We start from the raw sequence: 15,952 nt of genomic DNA, 5'->3' as shown, positions 1-15,952 counted from the left end.
GAAATGGCCCATTCATGTAGTAAGAGATCTAGAAGACTAAAATGAGACATCTGAACAGTTTCAGGCACCATTTTGGAAAAAAGACAGATGTTCGCTGGTAATGTTTACTTGTGTCTGGATGTATGCTGATGTTCCCAAGGAAAACATGCCAATAATTGGATTTGATCATATTCATTAAATGGTAACTTAAAACCTGTTCTTTTTCTGTGTCAATTAAAACTTGTTATTTGCCTATTACTCACAGTGATCTTTACATGAAGAACATTTATTTTTCACAGAATCTGTCTTGATGTTATCATAATCTTGACAATCTGGAGTGAAGAGAAAACGAATAATGAGGTTATGTGTTATTGTAAATAACTGCTTGTAGGAAAGAACATAGAAGAAAAATTAAATACTTTATCCAGATGAAAAAACTCTGCAGATATATATTCCCTCTGACATGAATTTAGAGTATTTACCAATGTCAGAGTCATTTATGACTAGCTTTTTGTCCTTTGCAGGCCTTTTTTTTTTTTTTTTTTTTTTTTTTTTTTTACATCATGAGCTGAAATCCTTAATATTCTAAAGTGAGGTAAACTGCTCAGTATTGCTTTCAATTGACTCTGGAGAATAAGAAAGTTCATAAAAACTCTGAAAAATCAGAACCCTTATAACAATTGATAACAAATATATTAGAAATTTAAGTAATACTTTTTGAATGTTTTTTATATTTGTGTTTCCTGTTTGTTTCATAATTTCTCTTACATTTTATATTTAAGGTATTTTTATTGATATTAGTTTTCTATTTTTGAAAATGCTAAATGAATACATGGGGACTATTAATATTCCATTGTGCACATATTTAATCAACTTGTTTTATTGGAGAGCAATTACTAGATAACTGGTAGGCTGAGAAAGATGATTTTGTCCATGGGAATAACTGGCCCCAAATGCTTTTGGCAATTTTCCTGGAAAGCTCAGAAATTGCCTTTTTTAAGAGCTCATCAAAGAGTTCACAGATACGTTGACAGGAAAGCCATTTTAACAATTTAGAAACTGTCTCTTTTTGGTTTTAATTTTCTTTCTGTTCCATGTATGATGTAAAAAAAAATGCCTTAAATTTCTTAGGTCATTGTGGTGCCAATATGTATGGACATTTATGTTTTTGTTTATGTGAATATTTAAAGAGCTTCCCACAGCTGTTCTGGAGCTAAGGTCAAAGAATACGCATTTCTCCAAAAGGCCTATTTAATAAAATAATACATGGTTTCTCTGAATGAATGCATTTAGATGAGGCACGTACAGGGTGTTTTCATTGCACGCCAACCTTTTCTTTATAATGACTGAGCAATAAAAAAGAAACTCTCTAAGTTGCCTAATATCTGAGATATGGATTTCTGCTTCATATTTTGTTATATTTAATATATTTTATGAGTTGTAGTAAAAGTTTTATTTTTTCTAAGAATTAGTCTACTATGCTTGTATAGAAAATTTTAAATAATATTACCATGGCTTTTCGTTGAATTATTTAAATTCCATATTTTCCCAGTGCCACTACTATATCCAGGGAGCAAGTGGGCTACCTCAAAAATTATATTTAAATCAATGCTGTTTTGCGATGATTTATGGTAATATTGGTGAACCAAACTAGTTTCCTTTTTCCTCAGAGCAACATTTATAAACATCTGTCCAAATAAATGTTTCTGTCGAAAGAGACTCAGTTGGCACCAACAACATTTATTTTGCCACTTCAAACAGAGGAGAAGGAATTATTGTAGCAAGGGGAAAAGAGTCATGGGATTCTTTTATCCTTCTCATGTTCTGATTACTGGCAAACGCATATTATAAAAATTATTATTCTTATGGCATTTGTTAGAATATTACAATTATGGGCCTGAATGTATAATTTTCTTCTTGCCCCATATGAAGGTAAGGAGATTGAAAATCAGAACCTGCTGGTAATTTTGACCAAATCATGTATAAAAACTAGAACCCCGATATTCTGACGCTCACACCAGTGCTCTCTTAAGTTGCTGCCTCTCCAGGGGTCTCTTGTACTTTTTCTTGAGGTCGAACAGTAGACATGTAAGGCTGTATGAGAATCTGAGCACCATTTGGTAAATCCTGCTTCTATTTGTAAAACAACCCAGGAGTGGCCTGAGGTAAAGAATGTTCTTTAATAAAATGCCTGATTTCTTCCTGGAGTATACTAGAGGCTGGGAAAAATGTGGTCATGCATGTTTCAGAGTGGCTCATTTTCAAGAGACAGACTTACTAGTCAACAATTAGACCTGCCCTCAACCTGATCATGCTTTTGGACGCAGTGAGTATGTGTGCCACGGTGAAATAAAAAAAGACACCATGTCTTTCTCATATCTGAGCTTTTGCACATCTGAAATGATGCTCTTGTTTTATTCCATGGCTTTCTTTGGACTAAAATGTATCCATTAACATTTGTGTGCTTTTCTTTTCCATCCATCCTTCTCCATCTCATGAAAAGCACATCTGGGTAAGTTGAATGACAATGGCTGCTGAACATGTTTATTTTCAGCACCATCCTTTTTGTCTTTTATCTTTAGTATTTCTCTTTTCAGTTTTAACACAAGCTGCACTGCCTCTGACCTAAAATGAAAACTGCAAAGTGTATTCATTTCCACACTGTAAAAGGAATCATTGGTTCAGAGAAATGTTCACACTCAAATTAATTATGTTGGCCTTGCAGGCACTTCTGTTTATTCAGTTCTATTAGACACACGTCAAAAGATATTCCAGACGTCATTTCCTTCCTTCTCAAGTCATGCTTTAGGAGTTAGTGTGGCACTCGGTGATGCTTAAGTAATAGTTGAAGGCCACATTGTTATTTTGGACTGTGCTGCATGGCTGGGTTGGCCTGAGTGCTCCTTAGTGCTTAGTGGCTCTCCACCCACATTCTCTTCCAGAGACAAACTTCTTTGTTAATTATTAGAACTGCACTTAAATGAAGAGGATAAATGTTGGATCTTCCCCAGTAGGACTTTTACACTTAGATTCCAAAGTAATCCTTGGTTTTGGTTTATTCCTTTGGTTTTGTGTGTGCTTCCCATTATTTCCTGTACTACAGGTTAATTTTCAAAGATTTAAAAATCTAAACATCTCAGATTACAGTACAAAATTTTAAATCCTTCTCTTTGAACTAAAATGAAAACATGTTAATTATCTATTCCTAAGACAAATGGGGCTTCAAAGTAAAACAAATTATGCATAACGTTTATAAAATACTTACATTGGTTTCAACTTTTACATTGGTAACATGGTGAGCTTTTAAAAACACTTCTGTTTGGGAAAGGTATTGCTTTTAAATTGAAAACCAAATATATATATATATATATATAATATATAATATATATAATATATAATATATAACATATTTATATTTGTAGTATTGCTTAGTTCATTAGTATGGTTTATATTTGTTATATTTTTCTACTCTAATTTTAAGTTCTAGTTAGTACTACTAATTATTTAGTAATGCAGAATTTACTTCAGTTAGGATAATTTATGATATTAAGGAAAGCCTAGTAAGTGTTCTTAAAAATGCAAGGCAAGCCGTGGTTAGGGTACTATTCAACTATGATAGCCAAATTTGTAAGCTCTTTTTAAATATAATGAATATTCTAGATATTAGATTTAAAACATTGTTTTCATGTTATCATGTAATATCAGTGGTCTGTCTTCTCATGGTTTTTAAGTTTCATAAGGAAAATAATCCCATTTTAAGTTTCATAAGGAAAATAATCCCATTGAATATTGAAAATATTCAATCCCATGAATGAATAATCCCATTCATTTTCCCTTCACTTTTTGAATTAAATATTGAAAAATAATAAATGCATGTTGCATTGTCATTTATGTACTTTAAGAAACTGATGGAATTGTCTTCATTCTAAAATTGAGATTCTTGCCGTCTTGTACAAGCTCCTGGAATTTAACATTTTAGGACTTTAAAATCATTTCCCCGGTAGAATTGCTAAAAGAAAGCTTAGGAGGTTAAAGTGTCAGGAGAAGATAGTACAAACTTAGTGAAGATAGGAGATTGGAGGTGGAAAGATCATTCCCTGAATTAGGGATGAGAAGGTAAGAATGTAAGCCCCAGCTTTCCCATTTGTTTTGCGTACCCTTGAGTGACTGACATGTTCTCTGTACTTACTGACACTACTATCAACTTCCTGAACCTCACAAGAGGATGAGAAAATATCTATAACCTCAAGAAGCATGAAAACTATAAACTTCAAAATCTGAGTTAAAGAGGGCGAAAATTAGATGAGGCACTAAGGTAATCTAGTTTAAATGGTATCCAAATAACCTGAAAATTACCACTGTTCCTCCAATAAGTCCCCAATTTACTATCAGGAGATGACTAGGGAGAACAGACCACAGAATCTTTCAAAAATGAAATTGTTTAATGGAAAGTAATACAAATCCCTTTAGTTTTCAGTAACAGCATGAGTAATTGTATTGCTTCATCACATTTCTGTGTGTGCATGTGTGTGTGTGTGTTTATACCTTTTTAATGGCTTTGAAACTGATTAAATTCAAAATAAAGTGAGGAAAGAAATTCTGTAAATCCCAACTCAAATTCACAAATAAATTACATTTTGTTTCTGAGACTGTGCCCTCCATTTCAGAGCAGCTTGAAGAAAAAAGGTTTCAGTATGAATAAACTTTGGTTTTAATGTCGTCAAACTATTTCATTTCCAAACAACCTAGCATGTGTTCTTGGAATCCAAATAAAATAGTACTTAGAAGTGTAATGGATTTTATATGCACTTCATGTGAAAATGTGCCATTATAGGATATACAAACACACATACACTTGCACACACACACAAAATCACAGTATGCTATGCTTTTTAAAATCAAGTCAACCTTGTTAATGTTGAATTCAAAACTCTTAATTTTATGGAGCTAAACATGTATATTTAGGCAATCAATGTTCTGAAGCAGCTGATTGGGATTTGTGACATTTCTGTTTAGAAAAATTGTGTTAATTAAGATATACATTTTCAGCTTGCACATGTTAGAAAAAATGTGGGTGGCACATTTTGTTCATACTTGCTGACCAGAATTTCAAATAGTTTCTCAAATATGTAATGTTGATTTTCATAGCATTGATCAACAAGTCTATATTTCTGAATGATAGATGTATAGCTCATCATCTGTTGGGAATTTGAGATCATATCCTACTTACCCTCCTGACTACTGAATTTTAATGGAACAATTAATAACGGTGTGAAATGAAGTATAAGTAAATTTACTGGCTACGTTATGTGAGAGAGATTTATTCTCTGGACTATACTGTTAAGAAGTAGATTCAACTGTCAAATTATTTTGACTTATGTTTTATTCTTGGTTCTTATCAAGCCACATATTTATTTTTTCTGGTTATATCAATAACTAATTACTTGTCATGTGCCACAGTAAATTAATAGGCCCTTAAGGTATATTTTTCAATCAGAGAATTCCTTTATATTGCAATTATACAAAATCAATTGAACTGACACAAAGTGCAAGCAATCCAGTTTGTCCATCCCAATGAGATAATCAAGACCAATCTTGATTCCTCTGGCAGAGATGCAGAACCTGATATTAGGGAGGAAGAAGAAAAGAAAAGGCAAAGCTCCTTATTTATCTGATAATGTTAAGAATTAAAGGGTGTGATAGTAAGCGGGTAAAGATTATACATATTACCCAGGAGGTCAAATAAATATGTGCCACTTCTGAATATAAATGAACCACAAGAAAAGAAAGAAAAGGGGGAGAATACCATTTTATTTAATACTAACAAGGAAGTTGCTTTTAATATAATCAAATTATTGCAATCAATTTATCCTCCTTTTTCAGTTACAAAAAGTTCAAGAGATTAATTAGCTAAAGGATAGAATGGGGGTTAAGAAAGTTAACTCTGTGGCCAAGGTCTTGGGGCTCAAATTCTGGCTCTACCACTGCTCACTCTATGCTCCAAGTGGTTTGTGTTCTTCAGTGTCCTCATCTGCAAATGAGTATCAATATGTATCTTATTGTTGTGACGCTTAAAGAAATTATCCATACAAAGCTCTTAGGATAGTGTTTCACACAGAATTTGTGGCAATGCGTGTTAGCTGTTGTTATCGGGGATCTAAACCCTAATTTGTCTACATCCAGAACCTTTGCTCTTTCAAACCATGATATCATATCTCAGAAGAATAGAAAGTGGTTTAAATGAAACAAGAAGTCACATTAGAAAAATCTCTATTACAGTATGTACTATATTGAATTGTAGTAAAATCTAAAAAATTACATTTAAATATATTTTTAAATTTTAAATGAGAGGTATAATAAGTGCAATCAGTGGAGTATGCACAAGTCATAATATTTGTGTAGAAGAGAAAATTAATTCTGCCTGGGAGAGGTCTTGGAATCTTAACAGGAAGGATAAAGCATGAGCTATGCCTGAAGGACAAGTATGAATTTGCCATGATTATGATGCAAAGAAGGATGTTTCAATCAGAAGAAAAAGGGAGATAAAAGTCACAGAGGGTCAAGTAAAATGTGGTATGGGGGAATGGCAAGTGTTTCAGTACTGATTGAGCAGAAGAGTCTGGAGAGAGCTGAGGCTAGATTACTAAGGGTCTTTTTCATCATGCTAAGATATCTGACTGTTATTTTTAGGACAACGGGGAGGTTTTTAAGTAGGCAAGTCTTAACAAAAAATTTGCGTTTAGGAAGTTCTCACTGGGAGTTGGAAAAAGCATGGGCAGAGGGGTACCAGAGACAGAGAGACTCTGGGAGTCCTTTGCCATGATCCGCAAATGATGAGGATTTGAACAGAAGCTTTGGTAGTAGTCAATTTGCAAAATATCTTATTTAATGTTAGAGAGTGCATGTTTTTCTCTTTCTGAGCAGCCAGTATAGGTAACTGCTAAACAAAATGCTTACTCCTTTTTAAGATGCAATGCATAGTTTGATGTTAACAAAAACAAAATACTTACAATTCATCCTATGATCAAAGATCCCAGGTGGTTGTCAACATTGAGAGTTTTGTGGATTACAGTATAACAGTCATTCGAAAGATTTTCTTGGCTAGAGCAGATGATGAAAAGCATGATGCAGTGGAAGGACAAGCTCTCATCTCTAGGACTTTAGAGTTGGGGGTAGGATATGAGGCACACACATGTGGTGCTAATCAACAATCTGTATGAGTGATACTGACACACTAGAAGTTTCCAGACTTTGAAGGATAAAGAGTCTTTATGGAATGGGATTATCACAAAATGAAAGCTAGGGTCGTAATTTAGGCAAACAGAAAGATTTTGATAGTTGAAGAAGGGAAAGAACTTACCAGCCCTGGAAAATGGTGCTTGCAATGAGAAATTAGAATGCGCAAATTATATGCAAAAGTAGTTTTTCAGTTCTGTTTAGAAGTGAATGAAGATGGTTAGAAAGGTAAGTCAAGACTAAACCTATTTTAGTATTCGTAATGCAGGTTGAGGGTTATACTTTAGGCATTTAAGAAGCTGTTGGCAGGTTTTCAGAGGACAACACTATGACAAAAGTAACACCTCACATTTATTAGCTGCTTCCTTTGTGTGAGGCACTGTTGTAATCACATTACCATATGTTTTCTCTCATTTAACTTGCATTGCAACCTCCTGAGGTAGGGACTAGTATTGTCAGCTTTATTTTACAGATGAGGAAACTGAGGTACAAAGAGGTAAAGTGACTTGTCTGTGGATGCACAGCTAAGAAGAGGAGGCACCAAGAATCAGGCCCAAACCATCAGACTTTAGAGGCTGCTTTCTTACCTCTTTTGCTATCATGGCAGATTTTCTTCTTATGCCAGTGTATTAAGAGGGTTAGAGGACTAGAGATAGGGGCCAATTAAAGGGGTGAAAAAAAAGGAGTATGGTGGTGACAAAAATAGAAAGTAAAGGAAGATGAAATAGAAAATATGAAGGGGGAAATTGGCAGGCATTAAATGGAAAGTGACTGAAATGGCCATCCCGAGTGACAGAGGAAAGGGTACTGTATAGTATTCAGACAGTCATATCACAAATTGGCAATCCCAAAATAGCACTGGAGGCTAAGTGGTCTGAGAATAAAGTCTATTTTCACTGACAGTGATGAACCATTCATGTTGGGAAGAATATGAGAAAAGAGACTTTACTGGCCCTATGGTCTGTGACTTTTTTGAGTAATTAATGAATTTTATTTCTCAGAGTTTAACACTTGATTGAATTTTTTTGATTTATAAGTTGGTTCCCCTACTGTGAGGGCATGAATACAGGGACTTTTCCTACTCCAGGATGAACCAAATTTGTTAGGTAGTCAGTCATCTCATTTTTATGATCTACCGCGTACCAGGTTTTGTGTTCAGCAAAGAATAAGACCAACTGAATCTCTGAGTCAATAAAATGTTAAAGGTACTCTAGGTAAGAATGCTTGGTATACTAGGGGGCTTATAAAAAGATGTAGTGGATATTGCCTCAGGGGCGAGAAAAGATGGCTTCAGGGAAGTATTTTAGTATGTCTTAAAAATCAAGACAAAGTGACTGGGGAGACAAGGCATGGAGACATGAGGACATTGTTTAGTGTGATAGAAACGTAGCTTACAAATGCAAGCATACTGTACCAATTAGGTTAAAACTGGAATAGTTGAGCAGAGACATAAAACCAAAAAAAAAGTAGAAGCCAGACATTTCCATTTGGTTTGAGTCATTTAAGCAAAGTCAAACTTGCTTAAATTAGTGTGCATTAGGAGTAAGAAACTACAAGCCTGGCAACTGCCTTTGATTCATGTACATTTTTTAGACACTCTCGATTTTTATTCAGAAATCCTTGGATCTAGTTATTACTAGGGTGCCCAACCTTGTTCCTATCTCAGACCAGGCATAGCATGCACAGGCTTCCCTGTGCACAGTTATATCTGAGCATGCAAATGACTCATGCACCTGGTGGGCCTTCCTAAGGTGTCACTTTCCAGTCACAGTAACTCATTGACACCTATTTCAAGAGAGTCTAATGGCATTCTTTATTAGAGATGAGAATGTGTTTCTTGAAAATAGTCAACAATTCAAAAATTTTTCTTACTCAAAATGACATTCCTTTACAATTAGTACTTTTCTTTTTTGGGTTTTCACACAGGTGATGACAACCCTATGTCAGATAGAATTTCTAAAAGGAAGTGCTACTGGTATTCTCTAAAATCTAGTCTAAATCTTAAAACAAAAATGCATATCCTTAACTATAGTGATATATAAGTGATCCTTTGGGAAAGGATGATTAAATATTAGATCATCTGGAGGAAAAAAAGAAAGAAAAACAAAAATATTTCTTCAGGTCTAGATAGAAAAACAGCACTTTCCAGACTCACACTTATACTAGGGAAAGTTGATCCTAGCCTTGCTCTGGAAGAACTGTCTTCTGACCTTTGAAAAGGTTGAATCTCAGGTACAGAATAAATACATACCTTTTCACACATAGGGTGGTTGAACAGAGAACACCAGCATATTCAAAATGCCTATTTGTGGCAAATCAGTTTTTTATTTTATATTTCCTAAACAATTCAGATCACTGTTTCTCTGTCAAAATATCTGGTGGGAAGAAGCATGCCCCCATACAATTAATGCTACCTTTAATAATCTGTTAGGAAATCTTCATGTGTTAAACTCAGTGATTTCCAATTATTATAGCATTGCCCATATTATTTTATTTTTTTAACATTGCTTCTTTCTCATGGAATACACCCAGATATATGTCTCTTATAAATATGTCTCTTATAAATATGGTGAGAGTTTTTTTTTTAATTGAGAAGAATTAAATGTAATATTGCTCTGAGAATTTCAATGCCTTTCTTACACAGTTGATACTGCCCTCAGATAAAGGGAAAGCACATCTGGAGTCAAAGTCATGTGACATGCAGTCCTGCTGCAAAACCCAGCCATCTACCCCTAACCCGGCAGTTCCTCCCCAGTTTCAAGTGTGTCAGTTCAAAGGCTGGGGATTCAGCCCTGCCAGCTGGGGACCAAAGAATAGCATCCACTTGACTAGAATTATTTTTCTTATTAGCATACTCTTACTAAAGTTATTATGTTACAAGAGTTTGTGATTAAACAAAGCAAAAACAAAGAAAACTTTTTCAAGAACAAGATCACGCAAAGATTTCACAAACAACTGTGCAGTTAAATTTCTATTCAGATGAAGAATAGAACTATCTGAGCACATTGGATTGCCTCTTAACCAGACTCCTGTCAGGGATTCCAGGCCAGATCAGATTCTTGGCATCAACTGGAATGGGTGTTATTCTGACAAACTGGCTCAAGAGGAAGCAAAATTGAAGGATTTTTTTTTTTACTCTTTGAAACATAAACATTTGAATGGCGTTGTAAGCCAAAATATAAAAGGATATTTGGACTATATATATATATATGCATTGCCTCCATACAATTATGGGGGCATATATATAGAGAGAGAGAGAGAGACTCAATTTACTGAAAAAAAGAAGTACCTAAATGTGAACCCTGGCAAACATGTTCAACATTCACAGATATTTATTGAGCACCTTGTCAGTGCCTGACTTTGCTCTAGATTCTTCTAATTATCTCTAAACAGAATATGTGAAAACATCAGTCCTCCTTGAGCTTATACTTGAGTGGGATGTAATAGACGGAGGTGTAAATGATACTCTGTGTTAGAAGGTAAGTACTGTGGAGAAAAATAAATCAAGGAACAGGGATAAAGAATGTCTAGTGAGGGTTGAAGGAGGTAGGGAAGAAGACATTCAGAGAAGGTGACATTTGAGTAAAGATTAAAAGTAGGAGAGGGAGTGAGCCATGTGGAGATGGAGGCATATGCATTCTATACAGAGACAATAGCGAGTACAAAGGTCTTGAGGCAGAAAGAAGCCTGAGCTATTTCCAGGATCAGTGAGGAGGCCAGTGTTGCTGTGTGAGGTAGCAACTGAATCAGAGAGGGTAGAGGCCGATCCTAACTGCTGCTTTGGCTTTTATTCTGAGTGAGACAAGGAGTGATTGAAGGTTATGAGCAGAGAAGTTACATTATCTGACTTAAGTTTTAACAAGTTCACTCTCGCTTGTGTGGTAGAATATTTTTAGAGAACTAGTGAGAAGTCTCACAATTAAAATGTTCTAACTTTTAAAAATGTCTTTTGTACAGCTCATATAATTCACTTGTTAAATGTTATGTACTTCCTAGGTGCTGAGTGCATATTTACTTGCCTTTTTACTAAATGTGGCCAAAAAAACCCCCCAGCTGTAAATGTATATTTGTTTCTTCTCCTTTAATGCCACTCAGCTGTTACATAACTGGAAGTGTTTCTTCCCTATTGGGTATAACATTACAACTCTTAATAATAATCCTCAGCTCTGTGGAGGCCTAATCTCAATTGTCTTGCACATAGTCCAGGCTCAACCTTACTGCATATCCTGCTTAGAACCTAGCCTTCCCACACGCCCTTCAAAGCCAGCTCAGTTACCAAATGCCTTCACCAATCGTTTCCATTGCTGTTAACCCATTTTCAAAATCCTCACGCCCAGAATGTGCATCACTGAGTTTTAGCATCTATTTGTGTATTGTATTGTGTTTTTGGACAGTTTGTGTGTTTGCTTTTTCTATCTAACTAGGGACCTTGTGAAAAACTGAGCCCATGTCTTCCACATTGAGCACAGATCTAAGGTCACAACAGATGCACAATGAGTACCTGATGGTTGGTTGTTTGACCCTTCAACCCATTTCTGTCAATACCAGTAACAGTGAGAGTAGGCTATTCAAGTCAGGTTTTCATTGAAGGAATGTCATTGGGAAGTGCAAGGGAATGGGAAGGCAGGTGAGGAAGCCCCTCTAATTTTCACTTCGTATTCAGGGGTGCTGAGATCACTTTTCCCTGTCCTCGGTGCTGAAAAAGTTACTTGCAGAATTCACCTATGCTTTCCTTGCTATTCAGATAAAACAGCAGTTGATTTATGTGTCTCTTCAGCAGCTATAACTTCAGTTTTTGTTTTGCCTCTTTGTTTCTTTGTCACACTGAACTTTTGTTGGTAGCATCCACTGCAAATATGGAAAGTTCTCGCTGAAAAGCATTTTTGGTTATGTACAGTTGATCATTGAACACCATAGGCTTGAACTGCTGGGGCCGACTTATCCGCACATTTTCTTTTTTTAATTTTTTTTAACGTTTATTTATTTTTGAGACAGAGAGAGACAGAGCATGAACAGGGGAGGGGCAGAGAGAGAGGGAGACACAGAATCTGAAACGGGCTCCAGGCTCTGAGCTGTCAGCACAGAGCCCGACGCGGGGCTCGAACTCATGGATCACGAGATCGTGACCTGAGCCGAAGTCGGCCTCTTAACCGACTGAGCCACCCAGGCGCCCCTGTTATTTTCTTAATAGTTTTTCTCTATATTTATTGTAAAAATACAGAATGAAACATGTATAACATACAAAATATGTGTTAATTGACTGTTTATGTTGCCAGTAAGGCTTCCAGTCAAGGCCATTAGTAAAGTTTGGAGGGAGTCAAGAGCTAAATGCAGGTTTTTAACTATGCAGGGAGTTGGCGCTCCTAGCTGCCATGTTGTTCAAAGGTCAACTGTATCTTAACAAATTATAAAAATCAGTTGATTGATTGATAGTAGGAAATAATCAAATGTTTCATTTTGGAGTTCATATATGATGTTATTGATAGATTCCTAACCATGAAAGACACACATTCAAAAGAGTGAATATACACTACATTTTTATCATTTGTGTGTAAGATCAAAGTATACTAAGGAACAGAATATATTTTCCAATATAGCCCTGGACAGGTATATATCAATTTGAGTTTCAGTAAAAACACATATTTGATATTTTAACAATAAATGACTCAAATTGGCTTTGTAAATGGATGTCAGTTATAAGGCTCAGTTGTAGGGACAATGATTAATAATGCATCTGTCAAGGCTTTTTACATTTTGCTACCAGAAACAACCATTTGTTTTCATTGAAATGTTTCACTTTCATTAAAAACAGGAGTGATTATAAATGAAAATGAATGTACTATTGAATTTCACACCTTACATTGCTTTCTAGTAATAGAAGTTAATTTCTCTCTGAGTTTTCTTTAAATGAGAGGCAATTTCATCGTCTAGATTAAAAAAAAAATTCCTAATGTAGCTACCTTGACCTGGAGAGCATACTAAAATGAGGCACATCTCTTAAATGGGGATAAAATAACCAAATTTATCCACTGCCTCTATATTCAGACATTTTCTCTATCATTGAAATAGTAAGGGAAAGTAAGTAGGTTGAAAGAAGCCTCATTTAGATCCCATAATGTATGCTTGAAAATGCACATGTGCGCCATTTTCTTGTTAAAGAGCTAAGATATTTGCTGATAATATAATTCAGCTTCTTAGTCCATTAACATTTAATGTTTCAATTTTGTGAATAAATGTTGGGAGAAATTATTTTTAGATGTCATTGTTTTACTCATAAAATCAATGGCTGATTTCCATGTATTTCTAAGAGGAAGAAAGAATTCTGTTATTCTATATTAACTCAGAAAAAGCTTGTGAAGGATTATTTGTTTTTTAAAAATATTGGCATTTAAATTAATCACTACCATCTTTTTCCATGTTACCTGACTAATGATCTTTGCTGTGTACTTCAGGCATGAACTTCTAGAAGAAGCTCGGAGGAAGGGATTACCTTTTGCTCAGTGGGATGGGCCCACTGTCGTTGCATGGCTGGAGGTAAGAGAATTAAACCAGAAAGCTCTTAAATTAATGACTTCAATTTGATAGTTTTTCTAGAAACAGGTGAAGATGGGTTCCTGAAGTCACAGCTTTCCACTAGCCTGGAGTAGCTTATTGAGGGAATATTTGCTTTATCCAGGGGGCTGTGAGCATTGTTGTGATGCATTCTTGTGATTGTGGCCGAAGGAAGCACCCAGTAGGATAAAAGGAAGTTTCTCTAAATTTCACTGTCTTCATCTTTAGAAGAAGGGAAGGCAGGTATTGAGCCACATTTCTCATGTTGCAAGAAAACATCTGCCCTAGTCTATCAGTCTAGAGTTCTTTCTCATCAGCAGGTTACAAACAAGAACCATCTCTATATTCAACATGTTATCCGTGATATCACTGTCACCTATTTGCGCAGAGAGCCGTTTCTTTGCCTGTAAAATGATTCCTGAACCTAATTCTCTAACGCCCAGAGGCCAGCTAGGTTTAGACACTTGGAACTAAGCAAGAGAATACTTATCCCCTTGTTCTCTTCTGGGTCTAAATTGAATGTAATTCAGCATTTTCTATGTAACACAGGGGCCAGGAAAAATAAAAACAGTACCTGAGCACAGTGGAGGCCAGTAGAAGCAGACTGCAACAGTGAAAGAAACGCATTTGACCACAAAGGACCAGTTCATACAACTTATTAGTAGTGTTCACTTGCCTGTTCCATTCAGTCCTCTAATGTGGGCTGCCGGCAGCTACCAGGATATGCCAATGTCGGGGCAAAGAAGAAAATATGCTTTCCTTGCCTGGCAGAGGCAATTCGAACCCATTGTTTTAACTGGTTGGGGATTATAAAATCACTCACTTTCATATCATATCCAGGGCTAACAAATAATCAATGATGAAACGTTATAAAACCCTTTTTTAGTTTAAAAAAACAGCCTTTAATAGATAGATGTAATAATATGCTTTGCCTTTTTTTTTTCTTGGACTGAGTAAAAGAGGCCTATGTCTTGCTTTATTTTATTCTCTCGTAGCAGTCAGGGAATTTTTAGCATATTAATGATCAGAACTGCTTCTTCCAAACGTGCCTTTAAAATTACTATACTTTAAAAATCAATTATGAGTCAAAATGCTGAAGAAAACACACCTCGAAATTAATAGCAGCTCTTTGTTCAGTGTCACTCCAGTGAAATGAGCTGCAGTGACAGAGAGTTAGCTCCTATTTTGGCAAATGATGAACAAACCCTTAGATTAAAAAAAGAAAAAAAAAGATTTACTGACATTAAGGGGCTAGGAAATGACAAGCAGTGAAGTTTTGTGCTAATTAAACCTATCCTGAGCACACAGAAATTGCTCATAATGTGCTTCCTAAAGTGACTCAAATTGTAAAATGGAATAAACAAGATGAATGAGTGGGGTGATCCAGTGAATGAGAGCTCTTAACTCTCACCTCCTTTAGCACCTCCTCATGTGCACAGCCTGCTCAGAATGATGAGCAGAAGGAAGTCTGATGCTTCACACACCATTTATCACACCAAAACCTTTTTGAAAGTCTAATTAGAGTTGATACTGATAACAATGTATTGGCAAACATTTGGGTAATATCACTCAGTATGGGAATAAAAATATCTTTAAAAAGAGGGAGTGAAAAATCATTAGGGTCCAGCGAAGGTATGTTTAGATGTTTACTTATTTTTGAACAAGTTGAGTTGATGAACTAAGACATTAAGTCCCATCTTCCATCAGTGGTACCTAATGGTATTTAATGGTACCTGTCAAGGTAAGGCCAATTCCTTGTGTCTCACCTGCTGGAACACAGTATGAACTATTCAGTCATGTGCCTTAGTTAGATTCCCCTCTCTCCTGTCTTTTACCTCAGTCACAGCCCAGGCCACAATGACTCAAAGTTGGCTTTTGGTTTGTTTGTTTGTCTCCCCTATAGAAACAAGTAGCCTTCTAATATGACAGAATTTTTTAAATAGAAGGATGTCTAGGTTAGTCCCCTATTACCATGTAACAAATTACACCAAAACTCAGCATTTATTTTCCTCATAGCTTCTGTGGGTCAGGAGTCTGACTTAGCTTGGGGCTTTGATCAAAGTCTTTCACAAGGCTGCATCCAAGGTGTCAGCCAGGGTGGCAGACATCTCAAGGATCAACGTGGGGAGAATCCACTTCCAAGCTGACTCCTGTTTTCACAGTCATGATTGGGTTCCTTGCCAGT

General features: G+C 35.8%; 1 protein-coding gene across 5 annotated transcripts in view; it reads left to right on the top strand.

The window, feature by feature from the left end:
- Positions 1 to 15,952, top strand: part of PPFIA2 (PTPRF interacting protein alpha 2) — a 478,405-nt gene that overhangs the window by 429,382 nt on the left and 33,071 nt on the right. For 3 of the 5 annotated variants that reach the window (XM_032594017.1, XM_032594014.1, XM_032594016.1), the window contains 2 exons: positions 2,483 to 2,491; positions 13,668 to 13,749. In XM_032594017.1, the coding sequence (XP_032449908.1) occupies positions 2,483 to 2,491; positions 13,668 to 13,749 (91 nt within the window). The remainder of the gene's footprint in view (positions 1 to 2,482; positions 2,492 to 13,667; positions 13,750 to 15,952) is intronic. The other 2 variants (XM_030323311.1, XM_030323310.1) reach the window with 1 other exon arrangement.

The sequence above is a fragment of the Lynx canadensis genome, chromosome B4 (assembly GCF_007474595.2).
Source record: "Lynx canadensis isolate LIC74 chromosome B4, mLynCan4.pri.v2, whole genome shotgun sequence".
NCBI lineage: Eukaryota > Metazoa > Chordata > Mammalia > Carnivora > Felidae > Lynx > Lynx canadensis.
This window is presented reverse-complemented; position numbering and strand designations above follow the sequence as displayed.